A 21,463-nucleotide genomic window follows, 5' to 3' on the forward strand; every position below is an offset into this window, starting at 1 on the left:
GGTGGGGGGTGTCGCGGGCGTCTCTCGGAGCCCCCGGCGCGGCCGGGCAGCGCTCCCCGAGGCCGCAGGCGGCCGGGCGGGCAGGCCGCCCGTGGTGGGGGGCGCGGGGTGCCGCACGGCGGAGCCAGGGTCCCGCAAATGGCGGCAGGAGGGGTCTGCCGCTGCGTCCTGCCTCCGAGCAGCCGTGAAGGACTTGGAGATAGTCTGCAAAGAAAAAATGTTTCTTTCTTGAGGGTATGTACACACACAGAAGGCCTGGAAAGGCGGGTGAGGAGAGGGGGTTTTGGTTTTGCCTGGGTTTATGTTTTATGAGAGGAATGCAGGCTTTGTGAGAAGCTGTGACCCATGGAAAAATTGGGCAAATTGTCGAAAGTGACTATCACCACATAAATGTTTAGAAACACTGAATAACTCCAGTCTTCTTAAGGTCTGAAAACAAAATGTGTCTCTTCCCAAAGTATGACTGTCATGATAATTGCTCCGTGGCAAGCAATCTCTTTCAGCCACTTGTGTTGACCAAGGGATGTGAATGCCATCAACAGACTTTGTTGGGGCTGCTGGAGGTGCAGAATTCCCAAGCAGATGAATGGTCAACATGGCCAGGTCCTGCGCTCGCTGGCATCCTGAAGGCAAGGTATGTGTTGAGGCAAAAGCAGAAGGGGCAGAAGAGTGCTGGGCTCTGACTCCTGCAAACTTACTGTCTTTCGGGGAATGTGGCTGATTAAAATGAGCCTCTCTATTCCTTGGACTTCTCTAATCTATCCCAGAAACCTCTCCATTCATTCTTTGATTAATTGCATCCTCCAAAGGCTTTCTCCTCTAATTCATGTCATCTTTATATGTTTGGACTTGAGCTTCATCAAGCTGGTTTTCATCTTCCTCTCAGTATGTTCTCAATATTAGATGTGTCAGAGGGCAGTTGTAATTCCCAGATTGAATGAAAAGATAAAGTAGCATTGATATTAATAACACTGCAGTCCGTATACTGCATCGTGATCATTCCCACAGCCTCTGTACAGATGTTGGATAGAAAAGGTGATCAGCACCGAGTGCTGTTGCATATTGCATCTGGGAACCCTTAACAGAAGGAAAAGCCATCTGCTACCATCTGGGAACACTTAGTGAGGAATCAGTGGAACCACGTTAAGGCATTTCTCTTTCTGAGCCAGGTCATGCAGCTGTGTCAGGGATTTCGCATGCTCCACAATGTCAAAGGCCACCAAAGCTTTGAGTCATCTGTAAGTCACCAGGCATCTGGCCGTGGTCACTGGCTGAGATATTTTTATTATTACACTTAGCATAGGTGAGGTGCAGTGCTGTAGGAGAAGTGATCTCAGTGAGGCAGTTGCTAGCCAAGTGAGTACAGTCTAGAAGAGATTTCTTTAGCAGGCATCAGAGCAAAGTGTGTTTTGTTGTGTGTCCCCCGCAAGAGCTGTTGGCAGCTTCCTCTCAGGAAGAAGCAGTGATTCATTCTTCCAGGAGCAGACTTACGCAGTCCCTGCAGTTTTTTTTCCTAGCCAAGCTGGAATAGTCTAGATTCTAGATTAGTAATTCATATTACAGTAGTTGCTCGGAAGTCCCTATGCACAAGGTGCTTTAGAGGTACAAAGAAAGAGGCAATCCCTGTGCTAATTTGAAGATGTGAGCTGAACAAGAGAGAAATTAAGAAACTTTCTCAGTGTCAGTAGGAGATTCTGGAAAATATGTGAGCTGAATGAATATCTCCCAAGCACTGCAGTAGCATAGTTACTATACATATTAATTTATAGTCATTGACAGATTGTAAAAAATATGTATAGCGTGACTTCTGTCAAGAATTTACTGAGTGATTTTATGTTCAAATTAATAAGTTAAACACTAAATTGATAGATAATCTCTTTCAAAGTCAGGCTTACTTTATAAAGTCCTCTAAAATCTGTTTTCAAGCAGTAAAATTGCCTTTGTGATCCTCTAATGCTTTGTGATCATGTAATTTAAAAATATTCCTATCACCAAAACTATCACCTAGACACTTCCAATAGTTTACATAGTAAATACTTGTAAAGCAGTACATTGAAAATAGGCACTATAACTGAATTGTCTGTTAAATGTTTTAATTCAGGTATTTATTTTTCTCCACATACAGCTTTGGCTACCCAGTAAAATTAGTTTGAGTACTATCATTAGCTAAACGTGTTGGGCGTGCTAAAAACTTGAAGCCATTGGCTTCAAGTACAGGTCTCTCCTCCACCAAACACATCATACTTGCTGGAGTATGACACTCCAGCCTAATTGAACTCAAAGAAAGAGATGTGGATCTTGTATGTCCAGCCAGTTATAAAATCCTCATTTTCACCTCTTCTTGCCTCCCTGACTAAAGAAGCTATCACTGATAAATACATAGAAATGCATATATCATTCCAAGTCTTGTACTATGATGGAAGACACAGTAAGCAAATTTATTTCATAATCATTCTAGCCTGTCAAATACCATTCACAAAAGAATAAACTGTAAAATAAAGATTATTTATAATTGTTGCTGATTTTGTAAGATGGGCAAATATGTACACATTCAGACTAGGATTTTTTTGCTTTTTGTTTAATTTTCTTGCTCTTTTTTTTCACCTCTAAATCTGTATTTGACACTGTGAAGAAAATGGACGCTTAAACATGTTATTCTACCAGAAGGTGAGTACTTTGGCTCAGTGCAGAACTGCCTTGCCTAAGGACATTAAAAGCCATTTTGGTTTGTATGGAAGTAATCGTATGTTTGTAGGGTTTTCAGTGGACTGAATTGTAGCTTCAGAATATGGTCCAGTAGAGTACTCATGGGATCCACCTGACGAGCAACTGAAACACATACTCTCACCAGCTTTTCAGAACAGCTATCAAGAAGCTTCTGATATGCAATTTTTTGGCAACAGACTTGGTAAGGATGCTTTCACTGCTTGCTGTGAAATAGAGCAGCCACTCAGCCTTTCCTGTGCCATGTGACACACAGGGTGCATCATGTGCTATTCCCATGTGACCTGGCACGTCAAGCATGTCACCTTCATGAGAGAGACATGAGACAGGAGGGAGAGAAATAAATCTGTTTTCTCATCATCAGGCTTACTGTTCCCCATCTGCACCAAGTCTTTTTCTGCGTAAAGCTAAATAAAGAGGTCTCAGATTAAACCCCTACTGAGCACTTACTGACTCTGAGCCGATTCCTGTAAGCTGAATTAAAATGCAATGTTAAACAATGAAAGAACCATATGTTCTTGTCTCAGGATGTTTTAAAAAGAAAATTGTCTACACAGAGCTGACATAATATGACAGAAATTGAAAGAAAAGTCATGCATTTACTCATCACTAACTTTCAGATACGCCGATCCCTAAAGAAATGGTTTAGCTAAGAACCAAGCAAAAATAAGCAGACTTTTTAGCTATATATTTTAGCTTTGCTTAGAACATGTTTTAGAGGCAAATAACCAGAGTAGCATTTAGGACCTCAGAACACGGGGAGGCATGGCTGAGAGTGCCTATGACTTGTGATAACAGTAGAAGCCATGGCTTGCAAGAAGGAGAGGCCCAAAGTGTTAGCTAGCTCCTGGCTGCTGTTGCCACAGTGCTGATGTGGGATGTCGGTTTTGTTCCTAAATTCTTGCCCTCACTTTTGATAGAAATGTATGTCCTGTATATTACTGCAATTTCACATAAATATATAATGCTGTTTATCATCGTTATCACCAAAAGATACTAAAAATATCAATTATGATGACGGTACTCTTTATTATGTAGAAAGCCTTTTTGATCTGCATCTAATGTGCATAGGATGGAGTCCAAGGTGAACTACATCAGCGTGAATTTAAAGACCAGAGTGCAACCAGCAAATAGTAAGTCCGCCAACAGGTTTCGCCATTGAAAATCTGGGACATGAGGATTTCCAGCTCGCCTTTGGATGGAGTCCTGGGCAGGAGGCTTAGAAATACAATCTACCAATGCTAACAACTCTGTTGTAGAAAGGAACCAAATCAGGTTCTAAACAAGTGTTTGAACATTCACAGGTATGTAAATCTTCAGGCTCTTGTGGAGGAAAAAGTCACGTACCTTTGCTTTAGGAAATTTAACAAGATACACAAGTAAGATACACAAGCAACTTTAGAAGATTGTAAATACTTACTACCTTCACACAATCCAATTCTCACCATATTGCTCGATATTTATACTGTGATGATTAAAAGAAGACATCCCTTATCTGGCCTTTCTCTCTATTTTTAACACCAAAGACTGTTGAAAATTAAATGTTTCATTACATACATCAATACCTTCCCAGTAATCTTGAAACAGTTAAATTAGTATTTCCCTTTACACTGTCTTTTGTTTTCAACTGATGGTATCTTCTATGTAAAAAGAGTGAAACTGCTTATCTGTATTAAGGCAGCACCTTTGTGGCACTGTTCAGGGGCTGGGAAAAGTTGCTGCAGCAACAGCGCAAGTTATGTAATGCTCTGTTCAATGAAGGATGAGTAAGCTGGTTTGCAGGGGGCTGCAAATCCAAGCTCTCTCTTCCTGTCACTTTCTATCCCTGCTTGCAAAGTGGAATACATTTTATAATAGGTTTTAAAATTCTCTGTGGAGAGTAATTTAGACTTATTGTGCTAAATAATAACAATATGGAGAGAGAATAATTCTAGACATTTCTTGATATCACATTTTACTCGGCATGGTTGAAGTGGCATTAAAAAACGGATTTTATTTATTTTGCAGAATCTAAAGTGTGGCTGATGCATTGCAAAGTGTAGCAAGACTTACCTATGTTCATCTAACTTATACAGCATGCGTCACCACACTAAGCAGTAAGTCATTAACAGGCATCTTGGATTAACAAACTTTTTGTTAAATCTTCAGAGTTTACCTGTTCTGGCCTCTGGCTTCTTTTTGTGGTTCCTGCAAAGCCTAGTTCTGACAACAAAGGTTTAGGAGCATTTTGGACTTTTGCGTTCAGGTCTGAGCAGGGTGGAAGGGAAGCAGCTGTAATGGAACTCAAAGTTTCATCCAGGCCTAAGTGACAGGGAAGCAGTGTGACTTCGGAGACTTGGCTCTTAACCCAGGCTGTCCTGGCTGTAAAACCTAGTTCCTACATTCTCAGGAGAGACTCTTCAGAGAGATTTATGCTCGTTGAAACGCAGAAATACTTACCCAAGCATTCAGCTATTGAAGGATTTGAACTATCCTTTTTATGTATTGACAACTTTGTTAGAAAGTCCCATGTATTTGTTAGAAAGTCCCAATGTAGAAATATTAAGAATCTGGCTCCTTTTCTGACTGAAGTTTGATCAATTACATTGTCTTTCTCTGCACATAAAGAGCGTGACCCTTAGAATATTACAAATAAGGTTTTGATTGTCATAAGCCCCATTTCCTAGAAGAGTGAGGGCTGTAGATACACTATCTTGCTGTAAATGGTCTTTGCTTGACAGATGGTATGGCTTTTTCCATTACATCTGCTCACATTTTGCACTCGTGGGTTAGTGAAAAATCACCACGTTTGCTCTGCCAGGTGTTCTTTATAGCCAAACTCTGTTTGGGGTGGGACAGTGCATACTGACTGTGAAAGCTATTTTGTAGTCCTTTGCTGATTCTGCTGTGTTTTCCCCATTATTTTTTCAGAAATAACCTTCAAAACACTAGTGTCTTGATGTTTTGTTATCAATTTCAGACCACAGTGACTGTCACACACATTAACAGAAAATACTGAGAACTAATTTTGCACTGAGCATCAGCCGACCTGTAGGGTGCATTTACACTGCCATTTTTGCTCAGAAGTGCATTTTTGAAGTCCATATCCCCGTTTTCCTCACTGAGTTTGCTTCACATTCTGGAGTGGCATCTGGGCATACAGAGTGGATCATTTTCAGATGAAACTAAACCAGATGTTTTTCAGAAACACATTCAGTGTGCTCCAACCACGGACACTCATTCTGCTGCTGACAGGACCAAATTAGAACTAGTCCAAAATAAAACCCTGTAAAATGTTCGTGATGTGGATATCAGCCTCTGTGAGACAACTGGTTTAGTCTATAGTTCTGCCCCCACTGGTCAGCACTACTTGCTGATGCAGATGTACGATAGAGTGGCAGCCACGTCGTTTGCAACTTTAAGTTTCTCAACACTGTTCTTTGAGAAATACAGTCCAGTGCTTATTTCTGGAGCTGGATGCCAGGTTCTCATTCGCATTGATTACTATGCCAACCACCATGTCTTTCATTTTGTCCAGCCACACCCTGCTATTTACTTCCCTTTCAGAGGGCTAGCATCACTGTACCCTCACTTCTCTGTCCTTCAGCTTTGGCTGAGTGGGTTGAACTTAATGACTGGGGGCATTTCGTGATGGTGGTGGAAGTAAAGAATCAAAAGCAGTAAGAACATCCAAGCTGAAAGATTTACATTGGGTATTCAGTCTTGCAGGTTGAGACCCTGCAAAATGGTGATCCCTTTTGAGAACAGACCTCCAGACAGGGTCAGCCAAGTGTTGCAAGATTGTCTGGTGTTACAGAGGGAGCAGCTGATCAGATTATCAGGCCAGTAGATGGTCATCTCTTGATTTTTATTTTACAGAGAAATCAGCTTCTCCAGCCACTGAAAGGCTGGCTCTAAAGCACCAGCATGTCCTCCACCTCTTCTGCCACTACTGGATGTTGAGTTTGCAGTCAACTTTTGTAATGATGCATTACAACTATTGTAGTGATCGCCATTCTCCATGTCTCCTCTCCAGGTTTCCTGAAAAGAGCAGGAAGCTATCGTGATTCTGCCTTCCCAACCCCCCCCCCCCCCCCCCCGCACCAGACTATGCAGCTACCTAGCTGGTTAAAACGGAGCATTTGAAGTTGTGTTCTCTTGGTGGGTGGATGGTGGTGTTATCCTGCTGCTGGGGAAAACCACACAACCAACCCTTTCCCCCAGATTAAACAAACAAACATAAAACTCGAAATGACCCCCAAATAGCGTAGCATTATCTAATTATTTTGTGAATTTAATAGATCAATTCAAGAGAAATGAGTGAAAACAGGCACTGTCCCAGCAGAGCTACCTTCCTGCAAAGATGCTCTCACTTAGCTGGTCAAAGGCTGAAGTCAAAGTTCAGATTCTCGAAGGGAATTGCAGCACTTCTGCAATTTTATGCCAGGGGTCTCTCCGTTACAGAGACCAGGAATAGGAAGAAAAAATCGGATTAAAACTTTGCCGGACTGGTGACTGGAATTTGCGTGTGGAGCAAAACAAGGGACGTGAGCTTCCCAAAAAACCCAATGGAATTTTGTCCGGCCGTGGCCTCGTCAGGTGTGAGGGAGGAGGGGAGGTCGGCCCAAACGGGGGAGCGGGCCCGCCTGCCGCGCGGTGGCTTTGCTCCCGCTTGCTTCAGCGCACGAAAACTTTGCTGTAAATCACAAATAGGCGACTTACACGTGTGCGTGTACAGGGGATGCGTATGTGCATGCGTACGCGCACGTGTATGCGTGCATATAGCTAGAGAGAGACAGAAAAGTGCACTGTACAATATACAGACGTTATAAATACCTGTATGTATATGCGCATGCTTATTACTATGGCTATGTAAAATACGCACGCCCAGGCCGACCAGCCTGCCGAGGCACACGCGGAGGCACACGCCCCTCTCTGCCCCGCCCCCCGCCAACGTCCCCAACCGCCCCCGCCCCGCGCGGGGCAGGGCCCATGTCCCTTTAAGCCTGCCTCCGGCGCCTTACCACGTGCTGGGGGCGGGGCAGGGGGCGCCGCGCAGCCAATGGGGAGCGCCGGAGGGGCGCGGCGCGTTCGCGTCTCCGTCCCTGTGCCTGTCCCTGTCGCGCGGCTGTTGGCGGCGCGTCGTGCCGTGCCGTGCCGTGCCGTGCCCGTCCGGCGGGCGGCAGGCGGGCGGGCGGGCGGCTGGCTGGCTGGCTGGCTGGCTGTCAGCGCCGCCGGGCGGGCGGGCTCGGCCCCTCGGTCAGGTGACGGGCGGCCGCCGGGAGCGGCGCGGTTGAGCGGGCCGGCGCTCCCCTCGCTTCGCCTCCGCGCAATGCTGGGCGGCTCCGCGGCGGCGGGGATGCTGCCGCGGCCGCCGCCGCTCGCCGCCCGCTGAGCCGCTGCGAGAGGCGCGGTGGGGCCGCCGCCGGGGGCGAGGGGGCGGCGGCGGCGGCAGGGGCAGGGCGGCAGCATGGCCCCCACCCTGCTCCAGAAGCTCTTCAACAAAAGGGGCGGCAGCGCGGCGGCCCCTCACGGCCGGGCGCCGGGGGAGGGGCCCGCCTTCAGGTGAGCGGCGGGGGCAGGGCGGGTCCGGGCTCGCCGGAGCCGGCTCCGCGCGGGCCCGGGGGAGGTGGCGGAGGGGCCGGCGGGGAGGGAGAACGGCGCTGCCCCCGGCCGCCTGCTGAGGGGCCGCGGCGCAGGTGTGCCGCAGCCCCCCCTTGGGCTTCCCCCGCCGCCGAGTTTCCGCAGGGGCCGGGAGGAGCGGCCCGCGGGGAGGGGGCAGCCCCGGGCGGGGGGGCGGCGGGAGAGACCGCCGCGCCGGGGTGGGTGGCTCTTCTCCCGCCTTTCCCTCTCGTCGGGTCTCTCAGCCATTTTATATCCGAGTTGGAGGTGGGAGGCTGGGGAACCCTGGGGCGCTCACCGCCCGGCCCCTCGGCTACACCGGGGGAGAGGCGCCAGGCCTTCTCTTCCCTGGCATTCGTGTGTGATTGCTGTGATAACTCGCGTGCGGGTCTCACCAGCACAGGAAAATCAAAAACCGGCTTAATTGTTGTGACCTAAATACACGTGCGTAGTGTGGTGACCCACTGAGCATTAAGTACCTTTCGCTGCTCTCTCTGCTTGTCGTACCGCAAATGCTTGAAGGTGAGATTTAGTACCTATTGCTACTTCGGGGCTTGAATATGTAATCTTTAGATAATATTGGATTATTACTGTTTTCTAAGCCCTCGGGGACGGCATTTTCTCAGGCTGGTGGTTTGGAGCTTTGTTACTTTCAGCATCTGTTCTGCTCACAAGACCAAACCGGCCCTGGTAAGCACAGTGGCTATCACATGCGTGTCTGGTAAGCTCTGTGTCTTTTTTTTTTTTTCTGTTCGGCATGAGTTGATTAGTCTTGTGATCAGATAGTATACAGGATTGAAATGGAATCTGGGCTTTCACTGCTGAAACTATTAAGGAATGGTAAGGAAGAAGTGTGGATAATACCTTGATCCACAAAGTGCCATAGTGGCACAATCATGGAGCCGTTATGATTTCGAAGATGGTCTATGTGGGCCACAGCCATATGCGTGGCCGAAGTTGCAACATCGTGGTGAAAAATGGAGTAATGTCAAAATGGCATTAGGATATTTGGGTTATAAGGCTATTCCTTTGAAAGTGGTAGGACACAGTACTGGTGCTGCATTCATATCAGAGAACGAGGCTGGTGAATTTCAGGAGGCTGTAAAGTCTATATGCCATAATTGCTAGTTACTTTTTGTAGCACTTATTCACCTTGTGAATTAAATACCTCCTTTAATTTGAAAGAAAAACAAATTTATTTTCCACATGTAAACTGCATGACAGTTCCCGACTAACTCTGTTACTTGCCTTGTACTTAAAATCTTACCAGGTAGTCTGTATCAGAGACCAATGCTGTTAGTTCTAGTTGTAAGGTTATTGGATTTGTCAAGGATCTCCATGAAGGCAGATTTCCTTGACCCAGTGTGTCCCCCATTAATATTGGTAAGACTGCTCCATCTGAAGTATTTTGTGTGGTTAGGGATTGTATTTGTGTTCTCCCTCTTCCTATTCCTGAGGTAAGATATTCCACACTCAGTTTTCTGTTGGAATAACATTTATGTGATGTGGCTTTTCAAACAAAACCTGTTTTCATTAAAATGCTATTGTAGGCACCCACCACTCTTTTTATCCCCTATTTTCCCCATTCCCTTGTCGTCTGATTAATTTTTGGCAAACTTAAGTTTAATAAACTTATTTGCAGCATTTTGCATGTCGGGTTTTTTTCACCTGTTAGTATTGCATTAAGCTTCTTCCTTATGACTTTTAAATGTGCTGCAATGCTTTTTCTTTCTTTCTAGCGATCTGTTGATGACCTGCAGGAGCATACTTACTGGGTCTTAGATGCTCTACTACAATGCTTTTAATAGACTTTCTGTTGAACAGTGATCTGTTTGAATGGAGAGGTGTGACTGGACCTAAGTAAAAGGGAAGACTTAATTCTTTGGTAGCTCCTTGTATTAAGCTTATGCTGCTGGTCACTGTTAGAGGCAAAGTGGCAGGATCATTTTCTGTTCTAATGGCAAGCCTATATTTTTAAGGCTTTTAATTAGTTTTATTGCCTGCTCATGTTTTGGTTAGTGAGGTCCCTCCACATTCAGTATGTTTTGCTGTGTATCACTCTTAAGTGGCCCTGTAAGACCAACGACAATCTGTATCCTTGAACTTTGAATTGTTATGAAAGTCTGGAAAGCCTAAGTGTATTCATGCACCCTCCTTACCCAGAACAATAGCAGAATCACCAAAAATATCTTTAGTAGATAATACCTCCTCAAATTAACTTGATTTGACAACTTTTTTCAAGTACGTTGTTAGGAAGCGTTGTGTTTTCTAGTCTTCCCAGGACATCAGGAGAAGCTCTGTCGCAGAGGGCCATCAACCAGGCTTGAGGTTTGCCTGTTACAAGTACTGTGAGTGCTTGTTCTGTTGCCCCCTCTCCTTTAACGGGAGCTAAATCTTGACCAAATGTCAGTGCTGCTTCCTCTCTTAGGCTCTGAAGAAGACAGCAAGTTACAAGGTCCATGCTGCTTACCAGGATAAGCTGGCACAGCCTCAAAGAGAAAGAGAGACATGGTGCCTATAGCTGAATGTGGAGCCACAGGAAATATTTTTTTGGGTGCATGAGCATTAACATCTTAATTTGGATCAGGAGCGCTCTTTTAAAGAAAACCTCTCAATTGTCTCCACTTACTGCACTTTGGCTCACATAGCCAAGTGGCTTCAGTGCATAAACAGGATTCCTATTGGAATGAATGAAATTAGAAAGTGTGCTCCAACCACTAATGGGCATTCAGTCCCTGGGACCAGACTACAGCTGGTCAAAAGCAAAACCCCAGAACACGTATGGTGTGGGTGTCAGGTCTGTAGCACCAATTAATTCACTCTATGGATCTAGTGATGTTGGGCTGCACTACATGGTCATGTAAACACAGCCATGCTTGCTGGATAAGGAGAAAGTAAACATGAGGTGTAGATGTTAATATAGAGCTATTAGGATAGTAGGACTTTCTACTGGCCCGCGCCTCCCTTCAAAATATTGGATGTATGAAGTGGTAGAAGGGTAGTAGTTAGAATTGTAGAATATCTTAATTCTTTTTTTAAAAAGAGAAATTATAAACCAGCTGGAGAACAGATGGGTATTAGTGACATGATATTGTATTTGTTCTATGCAGTTTTGTACACAGATCCTCAGCTTCTGGTTACTGTTACTACCGCTTTTTGCTTCCCTTAACTAAAAATATCTATATATGTTTGTGTATTTATGTGTATAATGCATACATAAAAATATATGTGTATATTCGCCCACACACACATACCTTTCAACAGAGACATTTGAGTGACTATAGTTCAATATATTTCTTTTTAGCCTCTAATGTGCTGAGGAAATCCTAATTACTTTGTGTGTGAGAAATGTGTATTTGTGTGGCTAAATTCCCCTACTATTTTGTATTTCCTTATCAAATGTGATTTCCCTCACAAGATTGATTTAGAGTAGTTTGTACAGGTTTTTGGAGTGCTACCAGGGTCATGTGCTCAGCAGGATGGTAGCTATTACTGCAAAAACAAAGCATCCTACTCCCTGTGAATTTTAAATTTTAGGGATTGAGTAGAGTATTTTATAAGCATGTAGTGTCTCAAGTGCTAAGCATATATTTGAGTAAGGTATTGGGGGATGGCTTTAAGGAAATAGATATGGGTTGCAGATAGTTTGATTGTACTTAAATTTATAGCAGTTCCTCTGTAGTTGTGTTTACCTGATTCTAGAATGAGATTTCACATCAGTGCTTTTCTGTACTTTTCAGCATGAAATACTGACATTATCCTTAAACTGAGGGCTAAGGTTTCATGCTAATTTCAGTCTTCAATTTTTTTAAACTTTTTTTTTTCTTTAATTAAGTCCCTATATCCAGGGATGTAAGAACGAAAAGAAATGCCTTGGAGTTTTTGCAAGACTGTGCTTTCACTGCTGAATGTGTAATTTCTGCATTGCAACCTCTGATGAAATTACTTTGATATGGGTATGTTTAGTGAAGGAATGTTGTAAAACAGGGAATAATTTCACTTTATGTGGATTCTATAAAAAAAAAAAAGTTGTGTTATTTCAGCTGTGCCTGAAACTTGCAAAAGGTCTGTTTCTTCAGCTTTAAGTATCAGCTGCTCCTTCTGGTGTCTATAATGGAGCGGATGTCATGATGTAACTGCAGGATATCTATCTGGTAACAGTTTGTTAGCTTTGGTATATGAGATCATTTGTTTGGCAGCTGATACCAGTAATTCCTTTGGTCATAGCACCGAAATGCTTGGTGAGATCCTACTTGCTAAGCATTATTTCACAGCATTTATTACCAGCCTGGCAACGTTCCACCTTCTGAAAAAAGGAGAGAAAGCGGTAGCGAGCTTTGAGTCTGCTTGCATGTCAGTTTGTTATATCTTTATTAAAATGACACACTCCCGCAGTAAATTCTTGTAGCCCAATTGGGTTTCTCTTGAGCTTCCTGCAGCTTTGTAGATATCCACACAGCAATAATGCTACTGAGCACCCAGGTGCATCTTCATACATGGAAATATCATTAAACATCTGGCTGTAAACCTTTCAAAAAGCATTTGAAAGAAAATCCCCATTTTATATGCTGTCGGAAGGGCGATGCAGCCCAGGGCCAGGTCTGAGCATGGGGGCAGGGAAGGTTAAACAGCAAGTCTAAGCCACATACCTCCTCACTGACAGCTGAAGGTGAGCCTTAAGGTGCAGTATTATACCTCTGCTCTGGCATTAGCCTTTCCTCAGTAATAAGAGCTAAAGAGTAAGTTCTACAGAAAGAGATTTCTTACAGTCTCACTGAAGAAAACAGCTTAGAGAGGAAGTGATTGAAAATGTGGTCTTTTGACATGGAAACCACACTTCTAGCCTGGGGCTGTTTTGAAGGAAAACAAACAAACCCCAAGTCCTCTGGCTTTTGAGCTTTGCAGGAACCAGGGCCGTTCTCCTTTTTAAGTCGTTTGGATTTCTCTTCCCCTACACAGTTCTGTCGCTGAACAACTGCTTGGTTTCCTCTAGCTTTGCTCTGAGATTAACTCTTATTCTCTCTTAAAGTTTCAAGAAGACACCCATTTCTTTTTTATTTTTTGCTATGGGTGGCTAAAAAAATCTGTGGAAATGCATGAGCTACTGATGTTCTGAGAGGGATGGATGATGTACCTTGGTTATTTAATTTAATTCCATGAAAAGATGCATTCTTCCCTGACTGATCAAATTGATTTTGCCAGTGGGTTATCTGATTTAGAAGTAACTTATCCATGTGGCATAACCAGCTAGTAGTGTATTTCCTACACACAGGACTCTTTAAATTGATGTGCAGTTGGATAGTAGGTGCTTGATTGCTTATTCTTAGGGTACTTTTGCTGTTTACATCTCCAAAACTGGGTAGGTGAGTACTCTGCCACATACTGTGCTCAGTAGAAAGTGATTTGCTGAATAGTAGCAACAGAAAGCCTTGGAGCTACCTTCCCTTGTCAGTAGCACAACTTAAAGCAGAATACACTGCAATCTAAAGCAATGATGCTAATGCTGTAGGGGAATGCTTATCTGTTGATGTAAATGGATTGATGTGAGTGAGAAAATAGAGCTGCTTGGGGCTGAAAAATGTGGATGTTCATTCATAAAAGCTGAATTTGTAGAGAAACTTCTTAAAAGCTGATGCAGAGCTTTATTGCTAGTACAGGCTGGCTTCATGTAAACTTAGTTGAAGTAGCAGAGTAGCTTTATTAAAACTTAAGAGGAAAGGAAGATGGAAGAGGTTTGACAAAAATGTTGTAATCATTAGTCATCATATCATCCATCGCACTATGACGTTGTGGGATGTAGGTGTTCCAGTGCATAGTATGGGCCTTTAGCTGTAGCTTTGGTCTGAACAGTGAGTAACAGCTAACCAAAAGCCCAGAGAGAGTAGATGTGACAAAACAGCTGGGGTCAGAGAGTCCAGAAAATGGAGTAGTTATTTTCATAAAAGCAATTTATTTCTTCTTCTGGCATTTCAGTAATATTGAAGCTGCTGAGGACTTCTTTTGCGAAGAGAATTCTTTGGATTAATACTGACTATGTGCGCTATAAACCTTGGTGACATACCTGTTCCTTTAGGTATTCCTTCTGACACTAACAATCATGTGCTTTCATCTATAATCTACTTTGCACCTTAGTGATGTTCAAGGATGGCTTCTGAAGAGAAACTCAGTTTTAGAGCCGTATGTTGTGTTTTATATTTGTCAACAGTTGTTTCTACTAAGTATACCCTTGATTAAGAGCACACTTACATCTTCCATGCTGCTTAGACAAAGTGTTGTAAGAAGAATGTTCTTATGCTATCCTAATTATCAGTATTTGTTTTATGAAGGTTTCCATGGGTACACTTGTTAGGCAAAATATGAGGAATGCAATTCTGTAGGATGGTAGTTAACAGGCTTGCTAGAGAGAATGAGCAAGAAAAGCAGGACTTTGAATTGGGTACTTCTTGTGTGAAGACAGCAAATATATGTGTCTGCACCTTTGCATGCACTTCCTGCAATAGTGCGAGATAACTACTGATCTGACTAACAGGCATGGACCTGGTTGTTCACCTTTGCCTGTCATGAATCATCTCCTCTGTGCACGCTCTGCCTCTGTTTTAATCTTCAATCTCAGGTTCTTCTCTGTTCTGCTTTCTTCTCACCTTAGCAGTGCTTGCTGCCTTTCTTGCCTCACTCCATTTGCCCTATTTGTACGAGTTTTTTGCTCAAATACCATATCAATGTCATGTTTTTATATGCAAGATTGAGGTCACAAGACAAGCTCACGCACAGACCGCAAGGCAAAGCATTCTTCTGAGGCACGGAGGGGACGAGTTTAGGAGTTTCAATAATAGTGCCTGTGCCTTCCCCACAACAATTAGGGCAAGTACAGGTGCTTTTACATGACCAACAGCTAAAATACCTGTTTTGTTAGTCAGCATGCTTTCTGGATATTGATGAGATTGTTAGAATTGTACTGATAAACGGGCGTGAGGGCTTTACATCACCCTTGCTGCTGTTAAAACTGACTCATGATTTTCCTTCCATAGACTGTGCTGAAGTGAAACTTGAGCTGCATGTGATGTAATTACTGAATCAGTATGGAGCTTTCTCTGCAGCATGTTCTCACCTCAATGCAATACACTTCAACTTTTCTCCTGCAAGGTGCTCAGTGGAGTTTCACAAGTGCTAATAAAATCAGCTGTATTAAGTAAACAATCTGACAATATTTATTTACTTTTCTAATAGAGGTGCTAACAGGCTGAATTTGGTATCAGCGCTTTCAAATTAGAACTCTGAACACTTTAGTACTTTATATTTTATAATGAAGTCAGGAAGCTTCTTACAATAATAACTCTTAGCTTTTATTGTCACTAAGTTTACTGACTTTATGAAAGAAAACAGTGGCTTGAATGAACTTGGTGTTCTGGATTTCTATGCAGAGTCTTAGCACTGAACTCTGAATGTGGATATTATCCGACAACTGAAATGGCTGCAGTGGTACAAGATACTTTTGCATTCTCTCATGCTGTGCTGAAATTGATTATTGGCTGGACATTTGTCACTTCCACGGTAGCGTTGACAGAATAGAGAGTGTTGGAGCTCTCCTCGGTCATGTCTGTGTAAAGGTCAGCGATATAACCATCTCTTGCAATAGTTTGTGTTAAGCTGTCAAACTTCATGAAGAAATGGTTAGGGAGGGCTCATATGTTCTAGTCCTCAGCTGTGTTGAGAAGGCTGGAATAAAGAGCTGGAAATTGGTAACCACTTCAGTTCACTTGGCAGACAACTGTAGTGGCATGCATCTGAGCTCTTACTTGATCTTGGCTTTTAGCCTGGAGGAAGGCTGCTCTCACATGGTAGCCAGTTGAAACAGCTTCAGGAGTGCCAACCTCTGCCTTACCAACTGTTAAGAGTTTCTAAATCACATCAAGTTAAAGAGTTGGGAAAATTAACCCTCTCTGATTATAAAGATATTTATGACATCTGGCTGTAGATATACAGCTAACTAAGTGCTAAAACAATTTCATATATGAATGCAACTTCTAGAGTGGGTGAGAAACACCTGATGACTTCAGTATTTGGGAGACTTGACGATGTAAGTCAGTGATCCACTGTGGACTGGATCAGAGTACAGTTTAGTTCAGAAACAATTCAGGTACTAAACTTATTGTGTTCAGAAGTTCGTGTATGTAGTCTTACAGACAGGAATATGTTCAGGAGTACTTTTAAATGGAACTAGGAAAATCATGCATATTTGAAAACTAGGTTTTTCTGTTTGTCACCTTATGGTGGCACTTGGTAACTGTAAAATGCCTGTCCGGGGGTAGGCATGCAGTGGAGAGGAAAATGAGAACAGAACATTGTATTTTGTAGCGGGCACGGGTTTTTCGCAACAATCGGTCAACTCAATGAACTTGTCTACACACTGATACTACATCTGCCCGATTTCTTTGTTTTTAAGCAAAAAGCACCTGGGTAGAATGTCAAAGATGACTCAAATCTCTGAATTAAGCTTTGTTTACTGCTTAAAGCAATAATTGTGTATTTGTTTTGAAATGTGGTGTTGGCGTGTGAACTGAAAATCTGATAGAAGCGGTGGCTTTTCATTTGCATTACTGAAGCACTAAAAGTTGGCTAGAGTATAGACTTCATTAGAGTTGTATCCTTGGGCCCTGTTTCGACTAGAAAAGAAAGTGAGAGTTTTGTTTGTTTTTTAATGAAGTTGTCCTGAATCTGTAATTGTTAAGAAGGCTCCTAGTGTGTCTGCTCTGGTAGACTTCATCTCAGGAGAAAATCAGGTGTGTTGGAAAAGACTTTCTTATACAGTGTTTTACTGGGGAACACTGAAGGAGCTTGACCAGTTCTTACCCTCTCATGAGGAGAAAGGTTTCTAATTTGTCTATTTAGATAATTGCTACATAAGCTTGCTAACTGAAATTTTAGTTTGTTTCTATCATTGAATCTTCAACATGTGAAACATTTTCCTATTGCATGACACAGTTGCAACTGGTTCTTTTTTGTGATTTTTTTTATTTTTATGTCCAGATACTATATGACTGACAGACTGCTACTTGGCAGCCAAATCTTAGTGTGTTACTGGGTGTGGTCAACTGTAATTATGTATAAACCTGGCTGTATAAACTTTTAAGTCTAATATACCAGTATTTTTGAGAAAATGTTTAGGATCCTCTGTGAGTAGTTAGAGCGGTTGGCCTGCTTTAAGGAGGAGGCTATTTCATAACTTAATGACTATTTATACATTCAAAGTCCTACGCAATTGGTGGTAAACAGAACGTAACTCTCTTGCATAGTGTCTTGCAGCAAGGTTAGGTTTGCCCATGCCAGTCACCTACAGGAGTGTGGTTTGTTTGGTTTTGTGTGTAGTGTTTTTCATTGAGAAGGTATTATAGTATGAGTGATTTAATTACCCTGATCTTCTGTACGGGGTCCTAAGATGTGGGTCCTCCTTCCCTTTCCAGTGAAACCTGAAAATAAATGTATGTAAGCCTTCTGGATTCAGTGCTAGTTACTGGAAAGCTACCTTCCGTGCTGTCTACAGCAGAAGGTTAAGGAAAGCGTTTTGGATGGAATAGACAAATTATCATAACAAGAGGAGCAAAACATATTTTTGGCTATAACTAGTGAAAAATCCCGGGGCTGATGTTATATCCGTCCATGTTATCACTTCATTCAATCTAAGTCAGGATTTCCTGGCATTCATCTAGACAGAGGCAATGGACTTTTGCTGTTCATGCTATAGCAACTTTTGGGTGATCAAGCATGGCTGCTTATGTATGTGTTCTTTCTTATATCCTTGCCAGTTGGGTAAATTGGTAAATTTTCATAAATATTTAACATAATTAGTTTTTTTCATTCCCTTCCTGATTATCGCAGACTAAATTTTCAGTTACAATCTCTCTTTTAAAAGAATCAAAAACTGTCTTGCTCTTACAACAGTTTATATTAAACATTTACAGAGGGCTCACCAATATTATGTTAGCTGATCAAAAAAACCTGGGCTGCTTCAGCTTTCGACAGTGCTAGAGAGCCACATGTGGTATCTTTGATTTCATTTATTATGAATTTGGGAGGATGTACCTAGAACTAAGTAACTTTTTTTTTTTTTAAGTAAAATCATGCTGCTGAATATGCACTTTTGGATCAGTTGAAACTGACCCCTTCTGAAGCAATTTCCCTTGGAAGAAGGGTATGGGGTCCCTGGGTAGCTCTTGCCTCTAGCCCTGCTTGAGAGTGTTTTCTTGTGTGGTGGGAGAGTGCGTGTTCAGAACAAGGATGAGGAGGGGATTTGCAATGCTTTCTGCACCCCTGGAGAGAGTACCCTAAACTTATTTGGCTCTAAAGTTTGAGAGAGAATGCCATGTCCTCCGAAGTTTACAGAGCCCTCTTGTGAACGTAACCTTTTCATAGTAGGAGTGGAGGAAATTTGTACAGAAATTGTTTTTGTTAATAGGTGGGTGGTTTTAGTGACTTTGAGTGAAGCTGTTTGTGTGTGTTTTAGCAAAAGGAGTATTTTTCAACTAACTAGAAAAAAAGGGGGGGGGATGTTGAACATCAAATGTTCGTATCTCTGTATCAGTTGGCATTAATATGTATTTACTTACATCTAATAAATAGTATTGTTTCTTAGTTTTTTTTATTTTCATATTCTAAAACTACTCCTTTGAACAGAGGGTTGAAAGCTGCATACAGACTTTTTGTTATTAAATAAAAAAAAAAATTGAAAAAAAGTAGGGCTTTATAGAAGAGGGAGAAGGAACAGGAAAGAGCAGGCAACCAAACCCATGCCCCGGGATACCGCCCCTAAGGTGTGGTGGTGATGTCTGTGCTGGCCTGCTCATTTACGTAGGAGATATTAAGGTCTGAGATCTGTCAGTACTTTCATACAGCGTTGAAATGCAACAAGAGCTGGTACAGTGTTATAAATACCAGATTCTGCCTTGTGCTATTGCTCAAAATTCTCCTTCAGATGTGCAATGTGTAGTTCTTCCTGCTGTTTGACAGAAGGTGGGGAAAGGCAGAGACAGGAAAGCTGGTAGGATGAGAGATTTCTATTCATCCCGTTTTCTGGCAGAGGCAGTTCTCAGACGTGCCTTGGCAGTGTCTGTATTTAGTAGCTGTGTTCCTGGACGCTGGCCCAGTCACATGGCGCCGCTGGAACAAGTGACACGGGAATGATGCATGAGCCGAGACCCGGCGCTGCGTGCCCGAGGAGGTGGGGTGGCCCTGCTGGCCGGGTGGCCTGCCCCCCGGCGCTCAGCAGAGATGCTGGACCGAGCTTCGCTTGCTCCCGTCCGGCTGCCGCCGTTCGGCTAAACCAGTTTGGCTCCAGGGAAAGCTGGAAGTTGGTTCCTGGGGGTGTCTTTGAAAAAGATAAACAGGGAAAAAAACCCAAAACCAAACCCCAAACGAACCCTAAAGAGTGTTAAATTAACAAGTAAACCTTCAGTTCTTTGAAATTATAAAGATTATTACTTTGAAACAACTTCTGCAAAGTATTTGACTTAATTTAGATCAACTGACCTCTCCTAGCTGTTAGAAGCTGTGGGGGTTGGGGAGGGGAGTGGGAGGGAACAGGGAAAGTTGATTAAAACTCAACAAGGCTGGCTGTGCTGAGGAAAGGACTACGTGATGGTTCTAGGGTGCTAACCTTATTGCATACTTTACCTTTCTTTGTTTAACGTCCTGGTTTAACAAAAATAAATACACTTTTCTTAACGGTAGAACACAAATAATGCACGTTTTTTGTGCAATTACAAGTCTTGAGCTCTTCTTTTTGCTAACGAGGAATTCCTTTTCTGGGGCTAGCAACTGAGATCATCGTCTCTGTGCTGCTTATGGTACTACTTCAAACATGTTGTTCTTGTTGGTTTTTTTGTTTGGTTAGGGTTTTGGTTTTGTGTTGGGTTCATTTGTTTGTTTTGGTTTTTTTACATTATCACTGAGACACTGTATGAAACCTAGCTCCTAAACTTCTGACTTGTTAGATAAGCCAATGAACAATCCAAACTTATGAAAGTTGGCTGAGTTGTGAAACACTGGTTTAATAGCTGTTCTTGATGTTTGTGGACAGTTGATGTGTGCAACTTATGGTGACTTTAACTTGTATAGATCTGTTTGTTAGCCTCTATCAGGTGTGTGTGGTTTTTGTGGTCATTTTTTGTGCATGTGCGTGATGGTATTGCTTTCTAGCAACAAAGATGATGAAAAATGCTTCCAACCTTGCAAAAACCCAGTGTATTCTCCTTCCCTAATATGGAATTCTAACTTTTCAGTGAACAAATATATCCAATGTTGTTTTGCTTTTCATACAGTAGCATATAGAATTATCTTAAAAAAAAGAAAAAAGTAACCTTTCTGTACAGTGATCTGAGATCAAGGACTTTATTTTTCTCTACCAGAACTTTTTTCTACAGGAAAATCTTAGAGAGAGAAGTGCTGCAAATGACATGTTCCTTTACTTGTTGCATGACTAACCTGCAATGTATCCCGCCTAACTTGTGTGAAACTAGTAACTATGTATCATGCTTGAACAAGGTGGTTCATCTGAGGTTAATAGTGCTTCACCATATTAGGACTACTTTAAATCATTGTGGAAAAAGAATGTGTGGCATCAGCACAACTTTTCCATATCCAAGGTTTTAAAAAGAGGAGGAGCAATGCAGGGTAAATACTTCAAATTGGGAGGGAGGAAGGGAACCTACATCTTCTACATCAGCTAGTCAACAGACTAAAAGAGGGAAATTCATCATTAAGCAATCCAAAATAGATTGCACTTCACCTTTAAACGTGTGTTTCGGCACTCATCCTGAATGTCTGGGTCACAAGCATTTTTTGTGTATCAATTTTGCTAAGTGTATGTTTTGCAAAAACAAATTCTTACTGAAATAGCAGGTATGATCTGATTCAAACTTTCTGTTTTCCTACACTCCTCTAGCCTGCTTCTAGAAGCTGTTTGGAAAATAAATCTTATGGGGGCTCTGCAAATATTCTGTTAGATTTGAAAACAGTGCTTAAGTTTTAGTGAACAGCTGTAACTTACACAGAAAATTATTCTTAAGTAGATAAGTCCATCATATATATTTCCTCTTTCCCCCACCCCAAATTTTCTTGCTAAAGTATTACCTTGAGTTGAAAT

At 42.5% G+C, this 21,463-nt stretch overlaps 1 protein-coding gene and 1 long non-coding RNA gene across 4 annotated transcripts in view; one reads left to right on the plus strand and one right to left on the minus strand.

Annotated features, from left to right (window-relative positions):
• The first annotated feature begins 38 nt into the window (after positions 1-38).
• The window catches only part of FNIP2 (folliculin interacting protein 2), a 59,690-nt gene continuing 38,265 nt past the window's right edge, over positions 39-21,463 (plus strand). For 2 of the 3 annotated variants that reach the window (XM_069786109.1, XM_069786115.1), the window contains exon 1: positions 7,980-8,268. In XM_069786109.1, coding sequence (XP_069642210.1) covers positions 8,174-8,268 — 95 coding nt within the window. In that variant the 5' untranslated portion in view covers positions 7,980-8,173. Of the gene's footprint in view, positions 4,821-7,979; positions 8,269-21,463 lie in introns of those variants that run through there. The other variant, XM_069786111.1, reaches the window with a different exon arrangement.
• Positions 6,553-7,860, minus strand: LOC138685836 (uncharacterized). Its single transcript, XR_011325222.1, has 2 exons — positions 7,728-7,860; positions 6,553-6,744 (listed from the first exon to the last, which is right to left on the minus strand). It is a non-coding gene; the product is annotated as an uncharacterized lncRNA (long non-coding RNA).

The sequence above is a fragment of the Haliaeetus albicilla genome, chromosome 1, assembly GCF_947461875.1.
Source record: "Haliaeetus albicilla chromosome 1, bHalAlb1.1, whole genome shotgun sequence".
In the NCBI taxonomy this organism is placed as follows: Eukaryota; Metazoa; Chordata; class Aves; order Accipitriformes; family Accipitridae; genus Haliaeetus; species Haliaeetus albicilla.